Source organism: Spermophilus citellus, assembly GCF_964194105.1.
Source record: "Spermophilus citellus genome assembly, chromosome: 11".
NCBI classification, from domain to species: domain Eukaryota; kingdom Metazoa; phylum Chordata; class Mammalia; order Rodentia; family Sciuridae; genus Spermophilus; species Spermophilus citellus.
In genome coordinates this window covers 40,768,719-40,783,700 of record NC_138192.1, presented here as the reverse complement: position 1 = coordinate 40,783,700, position 14,982 = coordinate 40,768,719, and the positions used below count along the sequence as shown (strand labels likewise).

At 38.3% G+C, this 14,982-nt stretch overlaps 1 protein-coding gene across 1 annotated transcript; it reads left to right on the top strand.

Moving 5' to 3' along the window:
- Positions 1–311: 311 nt before the first annotated feature.
- GPR148 (G protein-coupled receptor 148) lies at positions 312–1,376 on the top strand (the record flags this gene model as incomplete). Its single annotated transcript, XM_081260618.1, has 1 exon — positions 312–1,376. The coding sequence occupies one exon, from the start codon at positions 312–314 to the stop codon at positions 1,374–1,376; it is 1,065 nt and encodes a 354-aa protein (XP_081116744.1).
- Between the last annotated feature and the right edge of the window lie 13,606 nt (positions 1,377–14,982).

Genomic DNA, 14,982 nt, shown 5'->3' with positions numbered 1-14,982 from the left:
CCAGACAGGTGTGTGTGTGGGGGGCCGTCAAGATGGGACTCAACATCCCCCACACCTGTGGGATGAATTCCAGCATGTGAATCCACACCCACAGTTGCAGAGCAAAGGAGCCTGAGCAAAGGAGCCATGTGTGAGCTACATTTTGCACTGTTGTTTTTGTATTTGTTGAACAGTCATTTCTAGAGTCTGCCCCAGCCCAGCATCTCTGCAAAGGAGGGGGTCCCCTCAGGATCCCTGAAGGGTGGATCAATATTCTGGGCAAGTGCAGAACCAACAATCTGCTACACAGTTAGCCCAACCTGCAAAGAATTATGCTGGCATCCTGCCCCTTGGCCACTACGACCTGGCCAGATCCAGTCCAGCTCCTCAGCAAGACACTCTGCACTCCCCAGGCAGCCAGTAACACCTCCCAGGGCTTCAGGGACATTAGAGTACCCATCTCCGGGCTGCGCTGGCTCTTCCTTCCCTCTAGTCTACTGATGGTGGCCACACTGGCCCTGAGCCCCCTGATGCTGGTGACCATCCTGCGGAGCCAGAGGCTGAGGCATCAGCCCCAGTACCTGCTGCTGGCCAACATCCTGCTCTCAGATCTTGCCTACATTTTCTTGCATACACTCATCTCCTCCAGCAACCTGAGTGGCTGGGAGCTGGGCCGCATCGTCTGCGGCATCCTAAGGGATGCTGTCTTTGCTTCCTATACTAGCACCATCCTGTCCTTCACAGCCACTGTGCTGCACACCTACCTGGCTGTTACTCATCCTCTGCGCTACCTCTCCTTCGTGTCTGGCAGAGCTGCCAGGAAGACAGTGGCCCTCATCTGGCTGGTGGCCTGCATCTTCCCCACATTTCTCCTTTGGTTTAGCAAGCAGCAGGATGCCAGTCTGGAGAAACAAGACACCTCCTGCATCCTGCCACTAGGCCTGGGCACTGAGCAGAGCCGTGGCACCTTGGTCACTGTCACCCACACCTCCATAGTGTGCATTCTCTTTCTGTGCACAGCTCTCATTGTCTACTGTTTCTGGAAGATTTATGCAGAGGTCAGGCCTTCAGGCATCTGCACACAGGGCTATTCCCGGGCCAGAGGTACCCTGCTAATCCACATGGTGCTGATCACACTGTATGTAGGTACAGGGGTGGTATTCTCCCTGGACATCATGCTGACCAAGTACCACCACATTGGTTCCAGCACCCATGCATGGCTCCTGGCAGCCAACAGTGAGGTGCTCATGATGCTGCCCCGTGCCATGCTCCCATACCTGTACATGATTCGCTACCGCCAGCTGCTAGGGGTGGTCCGAAACCACTTCTCACCCAGGAGGCATGGAGACATTTTTACCATTTTCCAGAACTACAAGGTCCACAATCTTGCAGGCTAGAGTGAAATATTATATATTGAGTGCATCCTAAAGCCTTTAGGGTGGCCTCAGCTGATGTTTTAATATTTCAACAGTTGTTAAGGAGGGAACACTCTATTATAGTGACAACAAGAGCTTACTTGAAAATGAAAGCAAGTAAAGGTGATCCAGCCAGGTTCTGGTCCAAGTGGGGTCAGGCTTTGATCTGTTCCCTCCAATGGCTCTCTCTACACCATCTATGACCCCTGGCCACTGAAGAAGAATCCAGGTGACAAACACACAGACACCAAAACCTTATGAAAGATGGAAGCTGGGAGGTAGGAAAGCTAATCTTCTGACTCCTGCTTGGGTCCCTGGGCCCTACATGGGCAGTTGTTCAGGATGAGGGAGGGAAACTAGAAAGCTCACCACCTACCTCAGTGGGAGTGTGATAGAGACACCATGATGAAGCTGGAACCCCTAAAGATCACTCTCTTAGAATAAAGATAAATTAAACTAACCATTACAAAAGATAGAAGTAAGAGATCATCTTTCCTTACATTGTTCTAGGCAGAGGAAGAAAATTCCTTGAGAACTTTTAAGCAGAACTCATCCTTCAAGGCGGGTTATAGCAGAGTTTCAAATATATTTTATTTATCTATCTCTTGCCCTTTCAAAACATAGTCCTGCTTGAGAAACCTCCTTCTGTGGTTGGCGTGGGCCTTCTGCCAGATCTGAGCTTCAACTCTGACAAAGAAACTCCAAGAAATGGGTCATAGGTAGCTACACCTTACAAAACCATATGGGGAAATACGGTATAGTGAACAAGAGCAAGAAGACACAAGGTCATGGCATGTACCACAGCTCCTTGAATTCTTGGATGGTGGGTTAATATAAAAATGTTCAGGGGCTGGGGTTGTGGCTCAGTGGCAGAGCATTGCCCTGCATGTGTGAAGCACTAGATTCAATTCTCAGCACTGCTTATAAAAAATAAAATAAAATAAAGATCCATTGACAATTAAGAAATGTTTTTTTAAAAATGTTCAATATTTTCTAAGATATAAAAATGACATGAAAATATGAGTAGAGAAAAAATTTCAATTTGGAAAATAAATAGAATTTCTAGGAATAAAAGTAAAATAATTAGAATCGTAAAAAATGATTGGAGTTAATCCAGATTAAATGACGCATTAGACACAACTCGAGAAAAAATTTGCAAACAAGGGGATACGTCCAGATAAATAACCTAAAATATAAAAAGAGAGATTAAGAGACATTGAAGTTAAAAGGGAAAAGATAAACATACATCCAATTTGGGTATATAACAGAGAAAATTGCGAAGAGGAAATAGTGTAAGATATGATAGCTGATAATTTTTCAAGATTTGTTTTGTTTTGTTTGCAGTCCTGGAAATTGAACCTGGGAACACTCTACCATTAAGCCACAACACAGCCTTTTTTATTTTTGAGGGTTTTTTTGAGACAAGGTGTTGCTGAGTTGCTGAAACTGGCCTGGAACTTGGATTCCCCTGCCTCACTCTTTCTGGGATTCCCAGTGTATGCCACCATACCTGGTTAAGTTTTCAGAACTGATGAAAAATATCAAACCTCCCATCTGAGAAATCCAACCAGTTATAAATAAGATAAATGACAAGCACCCCGAGGCACACATCACACAAAATTGCAGAAAACCAAGTACAAATACAACATATCTAAAGCTGGTAGAGACAAACAATAAGGAAACAGCAATTAAACTGGCAGCTGACTTCTCAAAGACAAGTAGAAGCCTGAAACAAGAGGAATAATATTGTCAATGTGCTGAGGGAAAATAAGCGTTGACCTAGAATTTTATATACAGGAAACAATCTTTTCAGAGCACAAAATAAAGGCCAGGATGGACACAAAAGCTGAAATATAATATTCCTAACAATACACAGAGAACTTTAAAGGATGGATTTTTGGTGGAAGAAAATTATTCTAGTTGGAAAGTTTGAAATGAATGAAAACTGGCTTCGGCAGCTTAATGAGGCCCGTCTCACTTGCAGCGTAGCAAGACCTGTCTCAAAAAAAAAAAAAAAAAAAAAAAAAGAGGGTGGGGCTGGGGATGTGGCTTAGTGATCAAGCGCCCCTGAGTTCAGTCCCTAATACCACAGAATAAATAAATAAATAAATAGTGAGAGAACCACGGGAAACTATGTACATAAGTCTGAAAATCCAGATCTGTAAAGAGTAATTAAAATATCTAGGGCTGGGGATGTGGCTCAAGTGGTAGCGCATTCGCCTCGCATACGTGAGGCATTGGGTTCGATCCTCAGCATCACATAAAAATAAATAAATAAATGAAATAAAGGCATGCTGTCCATCTACAACTAAAAAATAAATATTTTAAAAATATCTAATTTAGTGTTGGAAAAATGAAGCTATTGCATGACAGCAGCACATGTGTTGGAAGTGTATAATTGTACCTAAAGCATTTTAAGGTTCTGACCATCTTCAGGGGATGTTGAAGTATTAACCTAATACTGGATAAGCATGCATGTCAAAATGTCTAAGGTAGTCAAGAATAAACAAGATAAAAAAGTCATTTTCTAAATACTCTAAGGAACAAATGAAACGAGTGAGAGAAAAGACAAATCACCCAAAAGAAAGAAGAAAAGAAAACATATAGAGGAAAGACAAATAAAAAGCCTAAAAGAATATGATAAAATCCAAACTAATTTAAATGAACTAGCACAACAAATTTAAATGGACTAAATTTTGACAGAGAGAAGACCAATATTGTCAGTTTTCTTTTAAACCAGAGGTATACCATTTATAAGAGGTTACCTTAAACAAACGACAGAAAATGTTTGGAAGTAAAAAATATTGATTGGAAATATAGAAAGAGAAATAGGGTGGTATGTACTTGTAATCCTGGCTACTCCGGAGACCGAGGCAGGAGGATCAAAAATTTCAGGCTGACCTCAGCAGCTTGATGAGAAAGAAAATAAATTAAAAAGGCAGGGAAGTAGCTCAATGGTAAAATGTCTCTGAGTTCAATTCCCAGTACAGCAATTAAAAACAAAAAGAGAGGAAGAAAGGAAGGGAGGGAGGGAGGAAAGAGGGAGGAAAGAAGAGAAGGAAGGAAGGAAGGGGAGAAGGAGGAAAAGAAAAGATATAGAAAGCAATACTCACTAAATGAAAGCTAACTGAAGAGAAAATAAACTTTATAGCAAAGCTTTAACAGTAAAAAGGGTTGCTATAAAATTACATAAGTCTCAATTTGTTAAAATATAGAAAATTATCACACATTATAAGAGTGCTAATATGTATTAGGAAAAATTTGACACATATTTGAGGGGGAATTAATGAACCAACCTACATAGAGAAAAATTTCAAGACTACTCTCTTCCTAGCTGATAGATCCAAGAGGCAAAATAAATAAGCATGTAGAATTTTGAACAACACATTTGACAAGCTTAACCTAGTGGACAAATTTAAAATATGGCACTTGGGACTTGGTATAGTTAAGCCTGCCTGGAATCATTAAGAAAATTGCCAATATGTTACTCCATAAAGCAAGTTGGAAGTAAATTTCAAAGACTTGAGTCTTGTGCAGATCACATTATCTGAGTTGAGTGCAATTAAGTCAGAAATAAATAACAAAAAAGTAATTAGATAAAATATGATTGAAAATATAAAACCACATTTATGAAAGCAAAACTAGTAAATTTAATTTTATTAAAATACCTCTGTTCACCAACAAATACCATTAAAAGAATAAAAATACAGTGGACTGGGGCTGTGGCTCAGCGGTAGTGCACTTGCCTGGCATGTGTGAGGCACTGGGTTCGATTCTCAGCACCACGTATGAATAAATAAAATAAAAAGGTCTATCAACAACTAAAAATATATTTAAAAAAAGAATAAAAATGCCAGCAATAGACTGGGAGAAGATAGTTATACCCTTTATATCCCACTAACAAAAACAAAGAACTTGTTTCCAAATATGTAAAGAACTATTTAATTGCCTTGCATGCAGAAGGCCCTAGGTTTAATCCCTAGCACCACAAAAAACAAACAAACAAATATGTAAAGAACTATTTAAGATTGTAAGAAAAAAGGCAGAAAACCTAATAGAAAAATAGGCAAATTGATTATGCATATCACAATAGAGGAAATCCAAATGGTTAAATATTGAGAAGTGTTCTTATCATAATTACTAAACAGATACTAATTGGAACAGTGAAATGCTCCTGAATGCTCACCATATTTAACAAACTTTTAAAAGTTTTATAATATCATATATTGGTGAAGAATTCTAATTTTGAGTGAGAATGTACTATAAATTGTACAGCAACTTTAGAAAACAGATTGAGATTTTTTTGTTTGTTTGTTTATTTGTTTGGTACTGGGGATTGAACCCAGGAGTTGCTTAACCACTGAGCCATTAATTTCAGCCCTTATTTTATATTTCATTTAGAGACAGAGTCTCACTGAGTTGCTTAGGGCCTTGCCAAGTTGCTGAGGCTGACTTTGAGCTTGTGATCCTCCTGCCTCAACCTCCTGAGCCACTGGGATTACAGGCATGAGCCACTGCACCCAGCCCTCAGGAATTTTTTTTACTATGTTGCTTGGTAGAACCAGGAACATTAGACCCACAGAGTCTAAAGTTGTGGCAATGAGAATCATAATTTCCCCAATGGGTCACTGGGAGTGACAGTGGGACCATTCTAACGTTTGTTTGTTAGTTACCAGACCTGTGTTCCATATCCCAAGGGATAGTTCCCCATTCTGTGCAGGGTACCATTTCCAATCCAATGCCTTAACCATATCTTTATTTATTTTTTAAAAATTTTTATTTGTTTTTTTAAATATAATTGACAGTATATTTTGACCTCCTATACATACATGGAGTATAACTTCTCATTCTTGTGGTTGTGCCTGATGTGGTGTTTCACTGGTTGTGTATTCATACATGAACATAGGAAAGTTAACTCTGATTCATTCTACTATCTTTCATATTCCCATTCCTCCCTTTCCTTCATTCACCTTTGTTTAATCCAAAGTACTTCTATTCTGTGTACCCACCACCACCGGATGGTGTGCCTTAACCATATCTTTAAGAGGCTAGTTCATTGCCTTTTCTGGGCTGGCAGTTTCTGTATGGTGCATGACCACAATCACATGTGCAATGGTTAAAAACACATTTTTTTCCCCAGCAATTGTAGATCAAAGACTAATTAATAATGAAAATTAGAATTGAATAACAAAAACGTTATATGTCAAAATGTGCGATTTGCAGCCAACAGAATTTAGAAGAAAATATGTGTTTATATATGTTTTCCTCAAGAAGAAAAAAATGGCTCAAAATAAACAAACCAGGATCTAAAGTAAGAAATCAAAAAAAGAACCTCAGGTTATGTATCAGTCAGCCATTGGCTGTGCCTCTCTGGGGGCTTGACAGATCTGATTAAATTGAGGATCCTACAAGGAAGAGAAGGAAGGTAGGAGGTGAGAGAGAGATACGTGATGAGGATAGATACCAGGTTAGAGAGCGATTGGTGGGGAGACACGATGGGAAGATACTGCATTGCTGGCTTTGAAGATGGAGAAGGAATCATCAACCAGAGAATGCTGGCAGCCTCCACACAGCGGAAAAAGCAAGGAAGCAGCTTCTACCCTCGAGACTTAGGTGGAACACAGCCAAGATTCTACTTTACTTCTGATCCTCAGAACTTTAAGGTAATGTATTGATGTTGTTTTAGACCACTAAGGGTTTGATAATTTGTTGCAGCACCAATAAGAAACTAATTCAGTGGCCTAGGTTGGTCTGCTTTTCTGCTCCCCATGATGTTGCACCTACCAGCAGGTTAACCCTAGCCATTCACATGCAGTGGCAAGTTTTCAAGAGAGTAGAAATGCCCAGCACTTTGGAACTGGCATGGCATTTCTTCTGTTGCATTCTGGATTAAACTCAGCAATATCTGGTCCAAGGAAGAAAACAATAAGCTCTATCTCTTAATGGGAGGGACCCAAAGTCATATTCCAAGGAAAAAGGATACAGGGAAGAGAAATGTTAGAGCTCCTTTGGAATTTGCAATCACTTCGGAAAAACAGCAAGATTGAAGATGCCCTTACTTCAGTAAGAGAAATGCTTATTCATGTTCCTAGCAGCACAATTAACTAAGAATGGGAAATAATCCAAATGACATACAAGAATGAGCAAATGCATTATGGAATGTTCACACAATGAAATACTACACAGCCCTAAAAATGAATAAACAGTTGTACCCATCAATATGGATAAATCTCATAAGCATATTGTTGGTAAAAAGCAAGTCACAGAAGTATATGCTTTCAGTTTCATTAATATAAAATACAAAGACAGTGGGAGATTAAACATGTAGTTTGGTGATACATGCAATGGGCTGGATGTATTAAATGGTGAGTATCATGCTCCCCAAAACCATATGTGAAAGCTCTAACCCCAAAAATGACTGTGATAGAGACTTTAGAAGGTAACTAATATTAAATGAGGTCATAAGAATAGAGTCCTACCTGACCTGATTTGGTGGCCTTATATGAAGAAAAGAGAACTCTCTCTTCACCATGTGGGGACACATCAGTGAAAAGACAGACATTTGGAAGCCAGGAAGAGAAACCTCAATAGGAACTAATTCTACCAGCACCTTCACCTTGGACTTTCAGCTCCCAGAACTGTGGAAAAAACAACAACAATATTCTGTTGTTAAGCCACCTGATCTATGGTATTTTGTTCTGGCAGCCTGAACTGACTGGTATATAGAAAAAGAGTTCAATGAGATAGAGAAAAAGGGGGAGAATAATTAACACAAAATTCAGTGAAACAGTGATTTATGTGGAAGGAAGGAAGGAAGATGTGATTGGGAAGGGAAAACAGAAGGTCCTCAGCTATGGCTAATTAATTTCTTAAGCAGGATGGTGTGTGCACACCCTTATTCCATTTGTTGTATATATAGTCCTAGACTCATTGTGGTTTCACTGAAAAGTTTTTGACTTTATGATTGTGTGAAAGTAATTACACACTCAGTAGAACCTTCCTTCAAAGTTTGCATATGGATCTTTTCCTGAGCTAATGGTGTGATCTTCTCTTGGGAAGCTGGGCAGCACAGCAAGCCACAGTTCCCAGTCAGCCGCAAAATCATGAAGGGAAACTACGGACACTCTGCAGTGTGCTGTGTTGCTAAGTTATGACGTGTGGTAGGTCAGGTGGATTAACTGCATTTTGACTTATAATATTTTTAACTTGTCATGGGCTTATCAGGATGTAAATCCTCTGTAACTCAAGGAGTATTTTTGTTTAAAATCACACAGATTTTATATACACTGTTTAATGTGCAGCTTGTTCCAAATGAAAAAATTAATAAACTCCATGACTGTTAGCCTCTCCTCCAGTCTCTTCATGACACTTCTGCAAATGAGAAGTGTCCCTCATTTATTCACTGAGGAGCTAGCGTGCTGGTTCCACAACTCCTAATCATGTAACTTGCTGGTTTGAGAGGGCCACAGTTAGGTGATGTCAGGGTGGTTGCCCCATGCTTGATACCCAGGCTGTTCCTCTTCGTTCCTGATCAGGAGCCAGCCACATCAATCATATGAGATTTCTAAGGTGTCTTAGTCTTTTGCTGTTGCTATAACAAAATACAGGACACCAGATTATTTTAAAAAGAATAAATGTTTATCTGCCTCATGGTTCTGGAGGTTGAAAATCCAAGAAAATGTGCTGGCATCTGCTTAGCATCCAGAGAGGAACTTATTGACTGCATCATAACGTGGCTGAGGATATCACATGGTGAGACAGAGCAAACATACTAGCTTGAGTCTCTCTTCTTCTTTTTTTTTTTTTTTGTTGGGGAGAATTTTTTTTTGCATTTTTATTTATTTATTTTTTTATTCGTTGTTCACAACATTACAAAGCTCTTGACATATCATATTTCATACATTAGATTGAAGTGGGTTATGAACCCCCAATTTTACCCCAAATGCAGATTGCAGAATCACGTCGGTTACACATCCACAATTTTACATAATGCCCTATTAGTAACTGTTGTATTCTGCTACCTTTCCTATCCCCTACTATCCCCCCTCCCCTCCCCTCCCATCTTCTCTCTCTACCCCATCTACTGTAATTCATTTCTCTCCTTGTTTATTTTCCCATTCCCCTCACAACCTCTTATGTGTAATTTTGTATAACAATGAGGGTCTCCTTCCATTTCCATGCAATTTCCCTTTTCTCTCCCTTTCCCTCCCATCTCATGTCTCTGTTTAATGTGAATCTTTTCTTCCTGCTCTTCCTCCCTGCTCTGTTCATAGTTGCTCTCATTATATCGAAGAAGACATTTGGTATTTGTTTTTTAGGGATTGGCTAGCTTCACTAAGCATAATCTGCTCTAGTGCCATCCATTTACCTGCAAATTCTATGATTTTGTCATTTTTTATTGCTGCATAGTACTCCATTGTGTATAGATGCTACATTTTTTTTATCCATTCATCTATTGAAGGGCATCTGGGTTGGTTGGTGAGCATTTTTTCATGTACTTGTTGATTGATTGTATATCGTCCTCTGAGAAGTGTCTGTTCAGGTCCTTGGCCCATTTGTTGATTGGGTTATTTGTTATCTTATTGTCTAATTTTTTGAGTTCTTTGTATACTCTGGATATTAGGGCTCTATCTGAAGTGTGAGGAGTAAAAATTTGTTCCCAGGATGTAGGCTCCCTATTTACCTCTCTTATTGTTTCTCTTGCTGAGAAAAAACTTTTTAGTTTAAGTAAGTCCCATTTGTTGATTCTTGTCATTAACTCTTGTGCTATGGGTGTCCTATTAACGAATTTGGAGCCCGACCCCACAATATGTAGATCGGAGCCAACTTTTTCTTCTATCAGGCGCAGAGTCTCTGATTTGATATCAAGCTCCTTGATCCATTTTGAGTTAACTTTTGTGCATGGCGAGAGAAAGGGATTCAGTATCATTTTGTTGCATATGGATTTCCAGTTTTCCCAACACCATTTGTTGAAGATGCTATCCTTCCTCCATTGCATGCTTATAGCCCCTTTATCAAATATAAGATAGTTGTAACTTTGTGGATTAGTCTCTGTGTCATCTATTCTATACCATTGGTCCACCCGCCTGTTTTGGTACCAGTACCATGCTGTTTTTGTCACTATTGCTCTGTAATATAGTTTGAAATCTGGTATCGCTATACCGCCTGATTCACACTTCCTGTTTAGAATTGCTTTTGCTATTCTGGGTCTTTTATTTTTCTATATGAATTTCATGATTGCTTTATCTATTTCTACAAGAAATGCCGTTGGGATTTTGATTGGCATTGCATTAAACCTATAGAGAACTTTTGGTAATATCGCCATTTTGATGATGTTAGTTCTGCCTATCCATGAACAGGGTATATTTTTCCATCTTCTAAGATCTTCTTCTACTTCTCTCTTTAGGGTTCTGTAGTTTTCATTGTATAAATCTTTCACCTCTTTTGTTAGGTTGATTCCCAAGTATTTTATTTTATTTTTTTGAGGATATTGTGAATGGAGTGTTTTCCCTCATTTCCATTTCAGAAGTTTTGTCGCTGATATACAGAAATGCCTTTGATTTATGCGTGTTGATTTTATATCCTGCCACTTTGCTGAATTCATTTATTAGTTCTAGTAGTTTCTTTGTAGACCCTTTTGGGTCTTCTAGGTATAGAATCATGTCATCTGCAAATAGTGATAATTTAAGTTCTTCTTTTCCTATTTTTATGCCTTTAATTTCTTTCGTCTAATTGCTCTGGCCAGTGTTTCGAGGACTATGTTGAACAGAAGTGGTGAGAGAGGGCATCCCTGTCTTGTTCCAGATTTTAGAGGGAATGCCTTTAACTTTTGTCCATTCAGAAGGATGCTAGCCTGAGGCTTAGCATAGATAGCTTTTACAATGTCAAGGTAAGTTCCTGTTATCCCTAGTTTTTCTAATGTTTTGAACATAAAGTGATGCTGTACTTTGTCGAATGCTTTCTCTGCGTCTATCGAGATGATCATATGGTTCTTATCTTTAAGTCTATTGATGTGGTGAATAACATTTATTGATTTCCGTATATTGAACCATCCTTGCATCCCAGGGATGAATCCTACTTGATCATGGTGCACAATTTTTTTGATGTGTTTTTGTATTCGATTCGCCAGAATTTTATTGAGGATTTTTGCATCTAGGTTCATTAGAGATATTGGTCTGTAGTTTTCTTTCTTTGAGGTGTCTTTGTCTGGTTTTGGAATCAGGGTGATGTTGGCCTCATAGAATGAATTTGGAAGAGCTCCCTCTTTTTCTATTTCCTGAAATAACTTGAAAAGTATTGGTATTAATTCTTCTTTAAAGGTTTTGTAAAACTCCGCTGTATACCCATCCGGTCCTGGGCTTTTCTTGGTTGGTAGTCTTTTGATGGCTTCTTCAATTTCATCCGTTGATATTGGTCTGTTCAAATTTGTGTATCCTCCTGACTCAGTCTGGGCAAATCATATGACTTAAGAAATTTATCGATGTCTTCACTATCTTCTATTTTATTGGAATATAGGTTTTCAAAATAATTTCTAATTGTCTTCTGTATTTCTGTAGCATCTGTTGTGATATTGCCTTTTTCATCCCGTATGTTAGTAATTTGAGTTCTCTCTCTTCTTCTCTTCGTTAGCATGGCTAAAGGTCTGTCGATCTTATTTATTTTTTCAAAGAACCAACTTTTAGTTTTGTTAATTTTTTCAATAGTTTCTTTTGTTTCAATTTCATTGATTTCCGCTCTGATTTTAATTATTTCTTGCCTTCTCCTACATTTGCTGTTCTTTTGCTCTTCCTTTTCTAGGGCTTTGAGATGAAGTGTGAGCTCATTTATTTGTTGGTTTTTTCTTTTTTTGAGGAATGACCACCAGGCGATGAATTTCCCTCTTGAAACTGCTTTCATTGTGTCCCATAGATTCCGATATGTTGTGTCTGTATTTTCATTTATCTCTAAGAATTTTTTGATTTCCTCCTTTATGTCTTCTGTAACCCATTGATCATTCAGTAACATATTGTTCATTTTCCATGTGATGTAGGATTTTTCCTTCCTTCTTTTATCATTGATTTCCAGTTTTATTCCATTATGATCAGATAAAATGCAAGGTATTATCTCCACCCCTTTATGTTTACTGAGGGTTGCCCTATGGCATAATATATGGTCTATTTTTGAGAAGGATCCATGTGCTGCTGAGAAAAAAGTATATCCATTTGATGATGGTTGATATATTCTATATATGTCAGTTAAGTCTAGGTTATTGATAGTGATATTGAGTTCTATAGTTTCTTTATTCAACTTTTGTTTGGAGGATCTGTCCAATGGTGAGAGAGGTGTGTTGAAGTCACCCATAATTATTGTGTTGTGGTCTATTTGATTCTTGAACTTGAGGAGAATTTGTTTTATGAATGTCGCAGCACCATTATTTGGTGCATAAATCTTGATAATTGTTATGTCTTGTTGGTGAATGGTTCCTTTTAACAGTATATAATGTCCTTCTTTATCCCTTTTGATTAACTTAGTCTTGAAGTCGATTTTATTCGATATGAGGATGGCCACCCCTGCTTGCTTACGAGGACCATGTGCATGGTATATTTTTTCCCATCCTTTCACCTTCAGCCTGTGTATGTCTTTTCCAATCAGATGTGTCTCCTGGAGGCAGCATATTGTTGGATTTGTTTTTTTAATCCATGATACCAGCCTATGTCGCTTTATTGGAGAGTTTAAGCCATTAACATTCAGAGTTACTATTGATATATGGTTTGTACTTCCATACATGTTTGATTATTTATCCTTTTTTTAAAAAAAATTTTAGTTTGTTTCTCCATGATTATCTTTCCCCTCACCCTCTGTCTTTACTGAGGCACTTCCCACTGATGGTTTTGGTTATTGTTTTTCATTTCTTCCTCGTGTAGTGTTTTGCTCAAAATGCTTTGCAATGCTGGTTTTCTGGCTGCAAATTCTTTTAACTTTTGTTTATCATGAAAGATTTTTATTTCGTTGTCATACCTGAAGCTTAATTTTGCTGGATACAGAATTCTTGGTTGGCATCCATTGTCTTTCAGTGTTTGAAATACATTGTTCCATGACCTTCTTGCTTTCAGTGTCTGTGATTAAAAATCCGTTGTTAACCTTATTGGTTTACCCCTGAATGTAATCTGTCCCCTTTCTCTTGTAGCTTTTAATATTTTCTCTTTGTTCTGTATATTGGATATCTTCATAACAATGTGTCTTGGCGTTGGTCTACTGTGATTTTGTGTGCTCGGTGTCCTGCATGCATCTTCAATTTGTATATCTGTTTCCTTTTTTATTTCTGGAAAGTTTTCTGTAATTATTTCATCCAGCAGGTTACTCATTCCCTTGGTTTGAATCTCTGTACCTTCTTCTATCCCGATGACTCGTAAGTTTGGTTTTTTTATGTTATCCCATAACTCTTGGATGTTTTTCTTGTGATTTTTTACCAGCCTTTCTGAGTTGGCTAGACTCTTTTCAAGATGATATATTTTGTCTTCATTATCTGACGTTCTGGCTTCTACTTGCTCCACTCTGTTAGTGATACTCTCAATTGAGTTTTTAATTTGGTTTATTGTTTCCTTCATTTCTAGAATTATTGTTTGATTATTTTTTATAATCTCTATCTCCTGATAAAGATGCTTAACTTCTTCTTTTGTCTGTTTATGTAATTCATTCTCAATGTGTTCTTTCGCTGCTTGAATTTGCTGTCTTGTATCCTCTTTAAGGTTCCATTCCATCTGTCTAAGGTGTTCCTTGAGTTCTTTATATGACCATTTTCCTGATGACTCTAGGTCCTCCTGAATATTTATGCTGTCCTGCATTGTTTGTACTCCTTTTCTTCCTTGCTTTTTGAAGCTGCTCATGTTACTTCTTGTTCTGTTTGACTGATGAGTTACTGTTTACTCCTATAAATTTATTAGATGCTTGGGAGGAAAGGTATTAGAAGGGAAGGGAAGAAGTCACTAAAGAGAATGAGAGTAAGCAGGTAGAATTCAAAGAAGGGGGGATAAGATAATTGAAAAGAAATGAAAAGAGAAAAGAAGAAAAAAAATAGGAAATAAAAAAAGAAAAAAATTTAAAAAAAATAATAAAAAAATTAAAATTAAAATTAGAAGAAAAAAAATTTTAAAAATTGTAAAAAAAATTTAAAAAAACAACAAGAAAGAAAAATGAAAATGAAAGAAAAACACAAATAAAAAAAAAAGAGAAAAGAAAAAAAGAAAAAAAAACCTAATAAATGCAGTCTTAGAGTTTGATTAACTTCTCTTCCAGTAGGTGGCGCTGTGCCCACCAGGCCAAGTTTCTCCTGTCAATACGCGGGAACCAATCACTGTGCAGCAGCTCCTCCCAGACTGGGCGAGTCTCCAATCCTGAGTGCCTAGGGCCTCCTCTTGTGTCTAGTCACTTCCCAGTTTTCCTCTAGCCAGGTCCCTCTCACGGGTGCCGCTCACCACAATACTGGCTACACGCCAGGTCTGCTGCTCCCTGGAGCCCTGTTTTCATGAATGACTGGGCACACTCTTCCAGTTTGCCATTCCCTCAGACCCTAAGTTTGTAGAGCTTGGGGCTGAGAATCCTCAGAGAA